Genomic DNA, 16,055 nt, shown 5'->3' with positions numbered 1-16,055 from the left:
TCCAAATCCTTTAATAGAATTTTCAATTAAGATGAATCATTATTATCCTCTGATTTCTCATACTCCCAGCATATACTGCTAAATAATCTTGTGTGTATGTGTACCACAGTTTGCGACTCACAGTATTAAACTACTACAAAATTCTACCCTGTAGATCAGCGTGTACTGATAAAATGCTTAAAATTATGTGATTGGTACCATTACAGCAAAACTAAGTGCTCTAAGAGGAGTCATCGCCCTCTTGACATTACTAACATAAGCACCTGGCTACCAAATCAGAAAAGGTCTTCATTTTGGTGTCTGTGAAAGAAGATAAGATAAAAATGGAGTACTACTTCTTACTTCAGAATTTGAAGCAATCTGTATAAGGATATTGCCCATGAAAGGATCTGATTGTGTCTGGTCAGCTGGCTAGGGTTTTTTCTGGTTGTTGGGAAAATATTTCTTCTCCCTTACATGACTCCCAGGTGCTACTGCTGAGCAAATGGGAACATCACTGCCAGAAGTATTTGAAAAGAACAAAAAAAAATTGATTTGGACAATCTATGAGCTCTTGTCATTGACAGGGACACAACTGTGACCAGGGGTATGACTAGGGTCAGAGCAAGGTTAAAAGAAAAGCACCCAGGAATTCTCTCTTGTCATCAGCTTTTCAAACTAACTACTCTTGGTTAGCTGCAGGCAACATATAAGTTTTCATCAAGCACCAAGAGACATTTCATAATATTTACAAGTTGCACTTAAAATTTTCCCAAGAGGTGGCTACTTCTGCAATAGCAAAACACTTAAAATGTGAAGTTCAGATGGTTAGCACATCTATAACATATGAGGATTTCTTGCTAACGTGGAAATTACAAGCTTATTCATTACCATCAATTGTGTGAGTTGCATGTGAAACCAACTAAAAATACTTTTCCTCCTTTGATAACTATTTTAAGGCTGGTATTGATTCTGCTATTTTTAAAAGAAATAATTTATTTTTACCAAACAAATATTATCAAGAGATCGATTACTATCACAAAAGATAGGCTATTTAGGTTTCTTAAACAAACTGCAGCAAACAATGCAGAAAACCATTAAAACAAAGAAATATGTGGCACAAAATACATGACAAAAATGAAAGTCACTGAATAAATTTTACCTATTCTGTGGCAGAATGCTAAGCTATAAACAAATCAATTTAAATATTTGTTGAGAAATATAAGCAGATTTAGAGCAGCAATGCTGCCTATGAGATTCAAGGACCAATAGTGCTAAACAATACTAAGACTAAATAATTTTCCTGAATTTGAGAAACAGAATTATTTCTAAAATTTTCTTTAAACGGATCTCTCATATATACAAGCTCATACTTTCAAAGTTGTTTTTTTAAACCAATATTTAGCTATAAACTCAGCTGGAAGGATACACATGAGCTAAGAGGATATCTCTGAAGAACTAAATACAAAAAATTAGTCTTGGAATAGGATCCAGAAAGGAAAAAATTAAATGTGTGCTAAAGAGACAAATGTATTAAGAAAGATGTTATGTAACATCTGAGAAATTTTAAAAACCTGCCGAAGACCTTAACTCTTCAATATTTGGCAAAATACATTATGAAAAAAAGAATCTCATCTTTGTGAATAATAACATCAAGGCATAAAATAATAAGGAAATGTGAAGCAATGACAGTATGTCAGGCATGAATGAAAATAGTTCCAAATAGTAAGTTTAAAGATATATAACTCAACCAGCAATGCTATTCAAGTTTTCCAATGCAGTATTTGAAGAGAGCAGATTTTTTTCGTGCGTTCACATTTATGGGATACACTTCCTGCTCGCAGTTTCTAAAGGGTCACTGTGAGTCCTCTAAAGGTTTCTTTATCATTTAATATTATAAATAATTACGTTCCTAGGCGGCAGTTCAAAGCTTAGCACAGCGCTCGTACAACACCCCAGGAAGGTCAGGTGACCTCTCTCCAATTCTCTTCTCTCTGGTGCTGAGGACAGACAAAGTGATATGTCTGTCATACGCCATTACCATTAGAACAGAATCTTGTTCTTTTATTACAACTGAACTCCGCCAGATTTCTCAGCAGGAATGCTAAGTGAAATCAATGTCTTGGATTTCCAGGCTGAGCTTGGAGGTCACAGCCACTCTATCATTTCTCAGCATTATCCTTTCTCGCGCGCGCACACACTCCCCAAGCCTCCAACTGGCACACAGCAGATTGAAAACAGCATGCATCAGAGGACTCATGCTGCACAATTTTACAGTCTTTTGGAGCCCCTTCCTTTTGATTCCCCCCTTCCATTTTTTTTGCAAATTGCAAATAAGTTTTGTTTGTGTCCTTCTCTGGAGTTGTGAGTCAAAGGCACACCTAGGAAGAAGGGCAGGCAAGCAAACTCATAGCACATGGTTGATTTTTGACAGCTGCCAATAAGACCCTTTTCCTTACATCATCACCTGGATGTGGCTTATGATTCTGTTGTTCCAAACAATAAAAGCTTTACGTTTGCTTTATGCCAGGTAGGAAGGCAGATAACACAAAGCTATTTAGTAAAATAATTCAATCTTACAATAAGATACATGTGAAAATCCACCAATAAAACAGACAGAAAATGCCCTCCGGACACTCAGGATTGATTGTTTCAAAATATATTTATATATAGTAATAAATGATAACTGTTATATTAAAGTGAAATGGCTCTGTGAAGGCAAAATGTTTATTATGCTATGTATAAATGTCAATTCCAGTCTCTAAGAAACGGTATTCATGTATTGAAATGCATCCTCTTTATTTATTGTTGCTTGTATTTTTTTAGTCATGTTCTTCATTAAAATGACAATAGCAATATTTATTGCTCTGGCAATTTTTAACCCACTAAACTTTACACAAGCACATTTAAGACATATTTTCTGACAATAAGAATGGATGTAAACAGTATACTAGAGGAAATTGAGCAAAGAACAGACGTATTTTTATTATATTGTGGTTGTTATTTAAAAAGAGGTATTTTTTCCTGGGTTAAAATTCTTATGTACTTTAAAATAATTGCAAGTGGTAAGAAATACACTTTCAACTGCTTTCTTAAACTTTATATGATAGAAAATTCATGAAGGCTAATTTCCCAGAAGTGAAATTTAGTGATAAAGTATAAACATATTTTTTAAACAGTATATAATCATAGCTACAGAAACACAATCCACTTTTCCAGTAGCACTAAATAAAGGGAGGTACTTGAAACCATACAATATGGTGGCATTCTAACATTACTGGAAAAATCAATCTTCACATCCAATCTGTGGAGTTCTATGAATATCCAAAACCATATACCTCATAAAACAGTGTCTTTATCTTGGAAAGCTTTACATCACTTTTATATTTGCCATGGTTTACCTAAGGAAGTGTCACAGCAAGTGCTCAATAAATCTTTGAATGCATGAATAAATAATGAGTAAATAAATAGATGCATAAACGAATGAGGATGACTGACATCAAAGACTTCATGATTATTCTATTTAGGGATTTGAGGAGTAGATATTTGGTGGGCTACAGTCCATAGGGTAGCTAAGAGTTGGACACAAATGAGCAAACAACACTCAGTATCAATGGTAAAAAGTTTTCTAGTGGCCAAGAAAAACCCATCAGTTCTTTACAAGTGAACTATGTACTCTAAAGTCATAAAATGAAATGCCCTAATGTAAAGCATCATTATGAACCATGATGTGAAATCACATTACTAAATCATGGAGGGGAAATCTGGAGTAATACTTTCAGAGAGTTATTTGTGTGTGACAATGACTATGCCGCTACAGTTACATATTTTTCTAGTGTTAGCGTGTCCATGTGTAGTCTTCTCTTATGTTGTTGAAAGAGGGTGTTTACAATGACCAGTGCATTCTCTTGGCAAAACTCTATTAGCCTTTGCCCTGCTTCATTCTGTACTCCAAGGCCAAATGTGCCTGTTACTCCAGGTGTTTCTTGACTTCCTACTTTTGCATTCCAGTCCCCTATAATGAAAAGGACATCTTTTTTGTGTGTTAGTTCTAGAAGGTCTTGTAAGTTTTCATAGAACTGTTCAACTTCAGCTTTTTCAGCATTACTGGCTGGGGCATAGACTTGGATTACTGTGATATTAAATGGTTTGTCTCGGAAACAAACAGAGATCATTCTGTCATTTTTGAGACTGCATCCAAGTACAGCATTTTAGAGTCCTTTGTTGACTATGATAGCTATTCCATTTCTTCTAAGGGATTCTTGCCCACAGTAGTAGATATAATGGTCATCTGAGGTAAATTCACCCTTCCCAGTCCGTTTTAGTTCACTGATTCCCAAAATGTCGATGTTCAGTCTTTCCATCTCCTGTCTTGACCACTTCCAATTTGCCTTGATTCATGGACCTAACATTCCAGGTTCCTATACAATATTGCTCTTTACAGTATTGGACTTTACTTCCAACACTAGTCACATCCACAACTGGGTATTGTTTTTGCTTTGGCTCCATCTCTTCATTCTTTCTGGAGTTATTTCTCCACTGATTTCTAATAGCATATTGGGTACCTACTGACATGGGGAGTTCATCTTTCAGTGTCCGATCATTTTGCCTTTTCATACTGTTCATAGGGTTCTCAAGTCAAGAATACTGAAGTGGTTTGCCATTCCCTTCTCCAGTAGACCATGTTTTGTCAGAACTCTCCACCATGACCCATCTGTCTTGGGTAGTCCTATGTGGCATGACTCATAGTTTCACTGAGTTAGAGAAGGCTGTGGTCCATGTGATCAGATTGGTTACTTTTCTGTGTTTGTGGTTTTCATTCTGTTTGCCCTCTGATGGAGAAGGATAAGAGGCTTATGGAAACTTCCAGATGGGAGAGACTCACTGAGGTGAAAGATGGGTTTTGTTCTGACGGGCTGGGCCATGCTCAGTTCAATTCAGTTCAGTTTAGTTGCAGAGCCATGTCTGACTCTTTTGAGACCCCATGAACCACAGCACTCCAGGCCTCCCTGTCCATCACCAACCCTTCAAGCCTACCCAAACTCACGTCGATTTGAGTCAGTGATGTCATCCAACCAACTCCTCCTCTGTCATCCCCTTCTCCTCTTGCTGTCAATCTTTCCCAGCATCAGGGTCTTTTCAAATGAGTCAGCTTTTCGAAGCAAGTGGCCAAAGTATTGGAGTTTCAGCTTCAACGTCAGTCCTTCCAATGAACACCCAAGGACTGATCTCCTTTAGGATGGACTGGTTGGATCTCCTTGTGGTCCAAGGGACTCTCAAGAGTCTTCTCCAACACCATAGTTCAAAAGCATCAATTCTTTTAAAGTTGGAAGTTAAAGAAAGTTAAGTCGCTTTCCGACTCTTTGCAACCTCATGGATTGTAGCCCACCAGGCTCCTCTGTCCATGGGAATCTCCAGGCAAGAATACTGGACTGGTTTGCCATTTCCTTCTCCAGGGGATCTTCCCGACCCGGGGATCAAACCCAGGTCTCCCGCATTGCATCTGCTTTAACCTCTGAGCCACCTGGGAAGCCCAATCAATGCTTTGGTGCTCAGTAAATCTTTAATCCAATTTTCAGTTGATTATATTCTTTGAAGCCAAAGATGGAGAAGCTCTATACAGTCAGTAAAAACAAGACTAGGAGCTGACTGTGGCTCAGATCATGAACTCCTTATTGCCAAATTCAAACTTAAATTTAGAAAGCAGGGAAAACCACTAGACCATTCTGGTATGACCTAAATCAAATCCCTTACAGTGGAAGTGACAAATAGATTCAAAGTGTTAGATCTGATAGACAGAGTGCCTGAAGAACTATGGACAGAGGTTCGTTACATTGAACAGGAGGCAGGAATCAAGACCATACCCAAGAAAAAGAAATGTAAAAAGGTAAAACAGTTGTCTGAGGAGGGCTTTCAAATCGCTGTGAAAAGAATAGAGGCAAAAGGCAAAGGAGAAAAAGAAAGATATACCTATTTGAATGCAGAGTTCCAAAGAATAGCAAGGAGAGAGAAGAAAGCCTTCCTCAGTGATCAGTGCAAAGAAATAGAGGAAAAGAACAGAATGGGAAAGACTAGAGATCTCTTCAAGAAAATTAGAGATACCAAGGGAACATGTCATGCAAAGATGGGCTCGATAAAGGACAGAAATGGTATGGACCTAACAGAAGCAGAAGATATTAAGAAGAGGTGGCAAGAATACACGGAACTATACAAAAAAGATGTTCATGACCCAGATGATCACGATGGTGTGATCACTCACCTACAGCCAGACATCCTGGAATGCGAAGTCAGGTGGGCCTTAGAAAGCATCACTACAAACAAAGCTAGTGGAGGTGATGGAATTCCAGTTGAGCTATTTCAAATCCTACAAGATGACACTGTGAAAGTGCTGCACTCAATCTGCCAGCAAATTTGGAAAACTTAGCAGTCGCCACAGGAAAAGGTCATTTTCACTCTAATCCCAAAGAAAGGCAATGCCAAAGAATGTTCAAACTATCGCATAATTGCACTCATCTCACACTAGCAAAGCAATGTTCAAAATTCTCCAAGCAAAGCTTCAACAGTATGTGAACTGTAAACTTCCAAATGATCAAGCTGGATTTAGAAAAGGCAGGGGATCCAGAGATCAAGTTGCTAACATCCACTGGATCATTGAAAAAGTAAGAGAGTTCCAGAAAAACATTTGTGCTTTATTGGCTATAACAAAGCCTTTGACTGTGTGGATCACAACAAACTGTGGAAAATTCCTCAAGAGATGGGAATGCCAGACTACCTGACCTGCCTCCTAAGAAAACTGTATGCATGTCAAAAGCAACAGTTAGAACTAGACATGGAACAACAGACTGGTACCAAATCAGGAAAGGAGTACATCAAGGCTGTATACTGTCACCCTGCTTATTTAACCTATATGCAGAGTACAGCATGAGAAATACTGGGCTGGATGAAGCACAAGCTAGAATCAAGACTTCAAGGAGAAATATCAATAACCTCAGAAATGCAGATGTCACCACCCTCATGACAGAAAGTGAGGAAGAACTAAAGAGATTCTTGAGGAAAGTGAATGAGGAGAGTGAAAGAGTTGGCTTAAAGCTCAACATTCAGAAAACTAAGATCATGGCATCTGGTCCCATCACTTCATGGCAAATAAATGGGGAAGCAGTGGAAACAGTGACAGACATTATTTTTTAGGGCTCCAAAATCACTGCAGGTGGCTACTGCAGCCATGAAATTAAAAGACACTTGCTCCTTGGAAGAAAAATTATGACCAACTTAGACAGCATATTAAACAGCAGAGACATTACTTTGTCAACAAAGTTCTATCTAGTCAAACTATGGTTTTTCCAGTAGTCATGTATGGCTGTCAGAGTTGGACTATAAAGAAAGCCGAGTGCTCAAGAATTGATGTATTTGAACTGTGGTGTTGGAGAAGACTCTTGAGATTCCCTTGGACTGCAAGGAGATCCAACCAGTCCATCCTAAAGATCAGCCCTGGGTGTTCACCGGAAGGACTGATGTTGAAGCTGAAACTCCAATACTTTGGCCACATGATGCAAAGTATCAACTCATTTGAAAAGCCCCATGGCTGGGAAAGATTGAATGCAGGAGGAGAAAGGGAAGACAGAGGATGAGATGGTTGGATAGCATCACCGACTCAATGGCCATGAGTTTGAGTAAGCTCCAGGAGTTGGTGATGGACAAGGATACCTGGCGTGTTACAGTCCGTGGAGTCGCAAAGAGTTGGACACGACTGAGTGACTGAATTTACTAACTGAATTGAGCCTGTACATGGAATACTTTGAAACTACTGTTCTATGGAGACACCAAAATATCACTGCTTTAAAATTAAATTATATTTAATAAATGTCACCATTTTTACCAAGTTTTAAAAACATGTTCTGCTGTGATTATATAAAAAAGTGCACCATGCCTCAAGTACACCTCAAGCACTGAACATGGAAGGTCCATTACACAGCTGAAAGGGTTCTTAAAAGTGGCTTATCATATTTCCTAACATCACAGTAGCAAGTACATAATTTTCCTCTATATCTTTGTACATGTTGCTAGTGAATCATATCTAAGGTCCATGTCTAGGGTGAGTTATTATTCCAAATGTATTTATCTATTAGTATGAAAAAACAGACTTGGGGAGTTTGGGAAGATGGAGGCTGGAGGACACTTTCCCAATCCAACCGTTCTCTTTCCCAATTTCTATTCTGGATTAATACACTGACTATGAAAAGCATGTGCCAGGGCACTAGAGGAGGATTAAAAAACTCTAGGATTCTTTCTCTCTTTCAAAAATTTCTAGATTTTTTTCTCTGTGTATTTTTTCTATTGTTGTGACTACTCTAACCCTATGACTCTTCAGACGTTTGAAGATGAATTCTTTTTTTGTTTTTTTTAATTTTAATTTTAATTTTTAATTTTTTTTTAAATTTTAAAATCTTTAATTCTTACATGGAGCAGAAGCATATTTCTAGGTAATTCAGCAAAAGACAAACAGCAATATTTGGTGGGTAAATTCACTGAGTCAAGTTTTCTACTGAAGGTTTTCTAACTGTTAATGTGTGATTATTTCCCTGAGCAATGTCTGAGAAAATTACTTCATGGATACTCTTTTTACTTTTTTACATAGGAAGTTTAATATATTCATATACAATCATTTAGGTAAGAGCTTAAAAATTATGAAGAAATTAAAATTAATTTTTCTGCTTCTTTCTTTTGAGCCAAGAAACAAATTATTTGAACCCCCCCTGATCCTTTTTGAGGTTCTCTCGGGAAATGCTTTCTTTGCCCTAAAAACAAAACTATTTCGAAATACTCTAACTTTAACACTAGCATTATCTTTCTAATTGGCTGGATAATACGTCTGAAATTGTACCTATACTATATCACATAACCAGTTACTGATATTTAAATAAAACATTTTCTCTATGCTCCAGTCATACTCATATTTAAGGTCTATTTCAGTTCTCCTTTGGAACAATTTTTGCAGGTCCCTCATTGAAGGTATTAATAATATATTTGTCCTAATAACTTAACATTCTTTCCCTGTAACTCCTTCTAAGACCTTATATAATAGAGCATGGGTATCTATTTTATAAGACTATAACATTCTTGGCGACAGCACAACTACCTTTCAAATATTTGTATCACTCACATTTTCTACTACAGCTATAATGCATGTTCATTAAATAAATGAGTGACTAAATGTTACGTGAGTAAATTTATAGGGACACAATCCTTACTGATTCTACTAACCATCATTTCCTTGAAGATCTAGCATTTAGGCCAGTTACTGGTACATAATAGGTATTCAATACATATCACCAAACAAAAAGCAAACTCTAAATGCCAAAACATGTAGCTTCTTCAAAGGGGTACCTTGCTTTTGGGTGGTGGGCTGTTTGTGCTCTTGTCTGTGTGAATGCTGGTAGGAGATACAGCAGCACCAAGGTTGCCTTGGGATACGCCTGGGAGCTTTCCTCCTGGAGATACCTGCATTGCAGCTAGCTGGGCAGCATATAACTGCTACAGGAGAGAGAGAGAAAAAAAAAAAAATAAAAGGACTATCAGCAATGAAATAAATGCACCTCTCAGAAAGGACCTATAATCCGATAATAAGATGTGGTATTTTTCCTATGGGTATTTTTCTTTAGTGCCTTGGAATATTTAAAGATAGACATTGTCACTTCAACTTTCATGACTTACTTCTCAGGGGGGAAACAACATACACCACACACAAGGAATTTTAGTTTCAGTATAACCAGGGATTCAAAGCAAATAACAGCTATCCATATTTACTCTTTACCAACATCAGGGTTGGTACTGTATATCATGTTATTTGGTTAATAACTTTCTCCCCTCTCTTTTAAATTTTACGTGGTGTGTTACAAAAGAATGTAGGTTCATATACTAAGTAAAGTTTTTACTATCCATACTGGTTCAAACTCTGTATGTTTCCCCTCTTTGACTTGCTGAAATGGACAACTGTCACAACTTTTTTCTGATTATTAGTTGTGCAGAAATACAAAAAAGCCACTGGAAAGGAATGGAAGGAGACTATTTGAAGAACATTATTTGGTCAGTCTACCTGCACTGATTAAAATTAACTGGATGCTTGCCACAATGCCACTTTACTTCCTGATATATAAACATAGACAAACTTGAGATAATCTTGAGGATTAAGGTTTTAAGGAATATGATCTAAAATGCATACTCTTTGACCAAGCCATCACTAAATATTTCTTATTAAATAACCAGCAAAAATTCTTTGACAAATCCATTTAATAATAAGGGAAAGTTTTACTTGAGAACTATAGCCATATCATGTAGTATCTTAAAACAAGTAGGTTGCTTTCGATTCAGGAGTCACATCAAATGTTTAGATTAACACTCTTTCATCTCCACGTAGCAGTTTGTGAAAGTTAAAAAAATCTGATTGAAGAAGCAACTATCTATATATACACATATAAGTGTTAATAAATAAGTATGTGTGCTAGTCACTCGGTCATGTCTGACTCTTTGTGACCCCATGGACTGTAGCCCAGCAGGCTCCTCTGTCCATAGAATTCTCCAGGCAAGAATACTGCAGTGGGTTGCTATTTCTTCCTGCAGTGGATCCTCTTGACCCAGATCTCCTGCACTGGTCTCCTGTCTCCTGCACTGCAGGCAGATTCTTTACTGTCTGAGCCAACAGGGAAGCTTCCAATAAATAAGTATACACACACTTACACATATGTATGTCTATATATGTATAAAATACAACACAATTTCTCATTTCTTATTTGTCTTAAGAGTTCTTGGATAGCTTTTACTATGCAAGCGAACTTCTGTAATAAAAAGATTGATGCTAAAGATAAACCTCTCAAGGAAGAGTACTGTCAAATAGTTCTCTGGATTATCTTGGTTTTTCTCTGAAAGAAATATGAAAGACTGAAACTGTTCAGGATAAATCAGAGACTCTGATAAGAGGGGTCTCTCTATAAATGAAATAATGAAAACTGAGAACTAGCATTTATTTACATGAAAACATATTTTTACTTTTTTCACAGTTTTCAGCAACTTTGGTCTAAACAAAAACAGGACATTAAAATTATTGCAAAAATCATGACTTATTTTTAATGCAAACTAATGCAAAATACATTCCTGACAAAAGAAATTACAGAGAAGTATATTAATACTATCAATAATGAAGGGCTTCCCTGGTGGCTCAGAGGTTAAAGTGTCTGCCTCCAATGCGGGAGACCCGGGTTTGATCCCTGGGTTGGGAAGATCCCCTGGAGAAGGAAATGGCAACCCACTCCAGTATTCTTGCTTGGAGAATCCCATGGACTGAGGAGCCTGGTGGGCTGCAGTCCACGGGGTGACAAAGAGTTGGACATGACTGAGGGACTTTACTTACTTACTTACTTATCAATAATGACTGTTCCTCCCCCACATTATTTTGCATTAATTGGAATTATGTTATTTCTTATCCCAATCAGAAAAAAGAATAAGATTTAATTTATAAGGCTTTAATAGATTGGACTTCCCTGATAGCTCAGTTGGTAAAGAATCCGTCTGTAATGAAGGAGGCCCTGCTTCAATTCCTGTGTCAGGAAGATCCGCTGGAGGAGAGATAGGCTACCCATTCCAATATTCTTGGGCTTCCCTTGTGGCTCAGTTGGTAAAGAATCGGCCTGCAATGTGGGAGACCTGGGTTCGATCCCTGGGTTAGGAAGATCCCCTGGAAAAGGGAAAGGCTACCCACTCCAGTATTCTGGCCTAGAGAATTCCATGGACTCTATATAGTCCATGGGGCAGCAGAGTCAGACATGACTGTGCAACTTTCACTTTTTAATATATTACCTCAGAAGTAAAAGGATATGATGTCAAATATGATGACTGACTCATTTGAAAAGACCCTGATGCTGGGAAAGATTGAGGGCAGGAGGAGAAGGGGATGACAGAGGATGAGATGGCTGGATGGCATCACCGATTTGATGAACATGAGTTTGAGTAAACTCTGGGAGTTGGTGATGGACAGGGAGGCCTGGTGTGCTGTAGTCCATGGGGTCGCAAAGAGTTGGACACGACTGAGTGACTGACCTGAATTGATGATGACTGGGAGTTTACCGTTTTTAAAGTATCAGAAATGACTCATTTCCCACACTTCTGTTAAAAACCTATGTATAAAGTTCTGCAATTCAGAAAATAATTTCTTCTGTCATCATCCTGTACTGGTTTTGAAGCTATTAAGAAAATAACGAATATCCCAGGATATCATTTTGCAAATTAAAAATTTCCCAGTGTACTGAAATTTAAAATATCTGTATTTTAAAATACTGGTTGGCTAACCATAATACATATTGCAAATTTCACATTGTACTGTAAATGGTATCCTTATCTTTAAAATTACAGTGGCAATTACTTCTAGAAGCTAACAAAACATATTACTGGTTTAGTATACACAAAAATATAAGATTATTTAGTAATTACAAAAATGACATGGGATATTTTAACCTCTGTAGCTAAGAAGAAAATTGTGAACAAATTAGTTATTCAAAATTTAAATTTGATCATTATAAAATTATTGCAGAGTATTTAAAGAATAATGACTATTTGTATTATTTAATTAAATAGATGATTATCACTTATAAATGGTGATTAAATGTTTAAACATCAATCACTACAGAAAGATTCAAAACTTCCAGGAAGTATTAGAACTATTATTAAAAATACAAGTATAAGTATGACTTAAACACTTGATTGAATTGAGTTTGGAGATGGTATATGCTTGGAATTAAAAAAAAATCTTATATGTTCTTCCTTCATTCAAATAAATGCAATATTTTCATTTTACTTATTAATTAAGGTTTATCTGAATTAAACTGTCTTTAAAATTCCTGAGTAGAAAAGAAGATAAATTTTTAAAATACACAAGCCCAATTAAACACATATTTTTATCAGAATAGTATACTGGAAACACACCATTTTACAAAATATAGAGATAAAATAATTAATGATGAAAAAATCATATGCTTACTCCTCAGCAAGGTTAACATTCAGTATAGTTAACATTAAGGAGCAATGCTTAATTCTCTCCTTTCTAGTTGGTTTTCGCTACGCAAGGGGCAGATATACAGAACCACATTTACTCAATTGTGATTAACTTTTCACCACAAACATCTAATTTTCCTAGTTTGACAAGATTTGGAAATAGGAAATATTCATTTCCAACATATTTTAATTTGTGTCAAATATATGTGCTCCCTGAATTTATGATATATTATAGAAACATAAAGAGGCTTCATTCTTACAGGATCTGATATACATTGGGCTTGCACAAATAAATAAACCAGAAGTTTTAATACTGCTGGGACCTAATTTGACCATTCACACGTTAAAATAACTTTTCAGTAGATTTAAAGAGACTGACAGTGGTTTTCATACCTGGTTATATATCAAGGGTAGGCAACTTAAAAAATAAATGCTGCTGAGACTAATTTTAATTCAGCTTTTCAAAAACTTACATCCATTTGTTTATCCATTAAGATGGGTGTGTTGACCGATAATAAAACAAGAAAGTCAAGAGATGATTAGCATCTTATATCATTTATTCAAGCAGACTAGAGCGTAATGATAGGTATCTGTACCATTGTGGTGTGTGTCTGTGCTCAGTTGTGTCTGACTCTTTGTGACCGCATGGACTATGTCCCCATGGACTGCCTGGCTTCTGTGTCCATGGGATGTTCCAGGAAAAATACTGTAGTGGGTTGTTATTTCCTACTCTAGGGGATTGTCCCAACCTAGGGACTGAACTCATGTCTCTAAACTGGCAGGCAGATTCTTTGCCACTAGCACCACCTGAGGTGAAGGAGGTACATAATCTCAGAATCACTGGCTGACCTTGTTGAGAGGGGAGGTGCATGGAATCTACAGGGACTTGAAAGCCACTTGAAGTAGCAAGCATCCCCTTAACCACAGATCTTATTTACATACTATTAATATATGTAATAGATAAAACAGTAATTTTAGTAGTAATATATAAAATAGTAATTTTATATAGATTTAAGATTATATATATGGGCTTCCCCGGTGGTTCAGTGGTCAGTGAAGGAGCCGCAAGAGACGAGGGTTCAATCCCTGGGTGGGGAATATCCCCTGGAGAAGGAAATGGCAACTCACTCCAGTATTCTTGCCTGGAGAATTCCATGAACAGAGGAGCCTGGCAGGCTACAGTCCATGGAGTCGCTGAAGAATTGGACAAGACTGAAGCGACTGAGCACACATGCACATAATTATATATAAATAAAAATGTTTAAAAACAAAACTGGCTCATGTTTCTCTTTAAAGGATAGCAGACAAAACCTGGAGTTAAATATAAGGATTATTATAATAAGTGTACTTTTATGAAAAACAGTTAAGTTGTTCTTAACATCAGAAGGAAGTTGAGAGGTTCTAAGCATAAAAAGCTGAAGCTTAAAGAGAACACTCAGGTCATGAGGTTAACCAGAGTGACAGAAAAACACTTTTTTACCTTGAAGAATAACTTGACCCTTATCTGGAAACAAATATGTTAAGGATTTGGTTTGATCTCTAAAACTCCCTGATCCCACAGAGCATTCTATTTTTTATATGACTTAAAATTTTGCATTCTTATTCCCTTTCCCTTCCCCTATCCCTACACCTACTTCAGACAACGATTTTCTTTTTTAATGGAGACAATGATGTACAATTAGGTTGGAATCTATTCACTGGTTACTTAGGGTCTTGGTGTTCATGTGCTCATAAGTATGTTTATCTATATCTACCAATACATAAAAGGAACTCTCACTTTTGCCTCAAATTGTTCCTTAAAATTACATCTTTGTATCTTGAGCATTTTAAGCCGCTTCAAGGGCCATTTACTTTTGGAGGGAGAGTTAAAAGGAAGGCAAGTGTTAGTCGCTTAGTTGTGTCTGACTCTGCAACCTCATAGACTGCAGCCTGCCAGGCTCCTCTGTCCATGGGACTCTCCAGTCAAGAATACTGGAGTGGGTTGCCATTTCCTTCTCCAAGGGATCTTCCAGATTCAAGGATGGAATCCAGGTCTCCTGCATTGCAGGCAGATTCTTTAGCGTCTGAGCCACCACGGCAAACCACAATTCTAATCCCAACTCTAAACTAGTGATCTTGAGTGATCACTCTGAACAACAATTTCTTAATCTGCAAATTCAGGGATAAATAAAACTAACCTGACATGGTTACTGTGAGAAATACATCACAAAATGTGTACAGAACACTCAGAAAAACACATGGTAAAAAATGCTTGATCAATAAGTAACAAGTCATAATTATTCATGGATTAATTATACCAAATGGGCTTCCCAGTGGCTCAGTGGTATGGAATCCACCTGCCAATGCAGGAGATGCAGGTTTGATCTCTGGGTCAGTAAGATCCCCTGGACAAGGAAATGGCAGCTCTGCTCCAGTATTCTTGCCTGGAAAATTCCACGGACAGAGGAGTCTGGCGGGCTGCATTTCCTGGGGTTGCAAAGAATTGGACACAACTGAGCGACTAAGCATGCACGCAATTATACCAAGTAAGAAACTAGGCAACATTTACATGCTAACCTCCTACTACATACTCTGGACTGTGTTAGGTACAGTGGAGGATACAGAAAATGTATAAACATAGTTTCTTCCCTAGGTCAACACTGGTAAACATAAAATATTGGGACTATAAGCATATGGCAACTGTGTGCCACTGTTAAAAGGCATGCCAAAAAAAAGGAAATGACTCAGGGCATTCTGATATGTTTTCATTATAGAGGTGTAGCTAAGCTGAGCATAAAAAGAGAGGTGGGACTGTGTACCACTTAAAGCCAGGTCCAGAAGCAGGAATGAGCAGACTGTCACAATGGGAATAGACAGCATGATGTGGATGGCAAATGGGAGCACAGGGGTGGTAGACAGGACAATGACCTAATTGAGTTCAAACCTTGGGAAGAATAAAACAGTTCTGGGTTTAGGCTAAATTCAACTTACAGAAAATCCTGAAATATAAGCAAAATAGTTTAAACTTAATATGTAGGCAAGAGAAAGCCACTGAA

General features: G+C 37.2%; 1 protein-coding gene across 1 annotated transcript in view; it reads right to left on the bottom strand.

The window, feature by feature from the left end:
* SOX5 (SRY-box transcription factor 5) overlaps window positions 1-16,055 on the bottom strand; it is an 837,625-nt gene that overhangs the window by 78,797 nt on the left and 742,773 nt on the right. Inside the window, exon 11 of the mRNA XM_068970546.1 lies at window positions 9,364-9,510. Within this exon, the coding sequence (XP_068826647.1) occupies window positions 9,364-9,510 (147 nt within the window). The remainder of the gene's footprint in view (window positions 1-9,363; window positions 9,511-16,055) is intronic.

Source organism: Capricornis sumatraensis, chromosome 4, assembly GCF_032405125.1.
Source record: "Capricornis sumatraensis isolate serow.1 chromosome 4, serow.2, whole genome shotgun sequence".
NCBI classification, from domain to species: domain Eukaryota; kingdom Metazoa; phylum Chordata; class Mammalia; order Artiodactyla; family Bovidae; genus Capricornis; species Capricornis sumatraensis.
The sequence above is the reverse complement of the archived record's forward strand: the minus strand, read 5'-3'. Positions and strand labels throughout refer to the sequence as shown.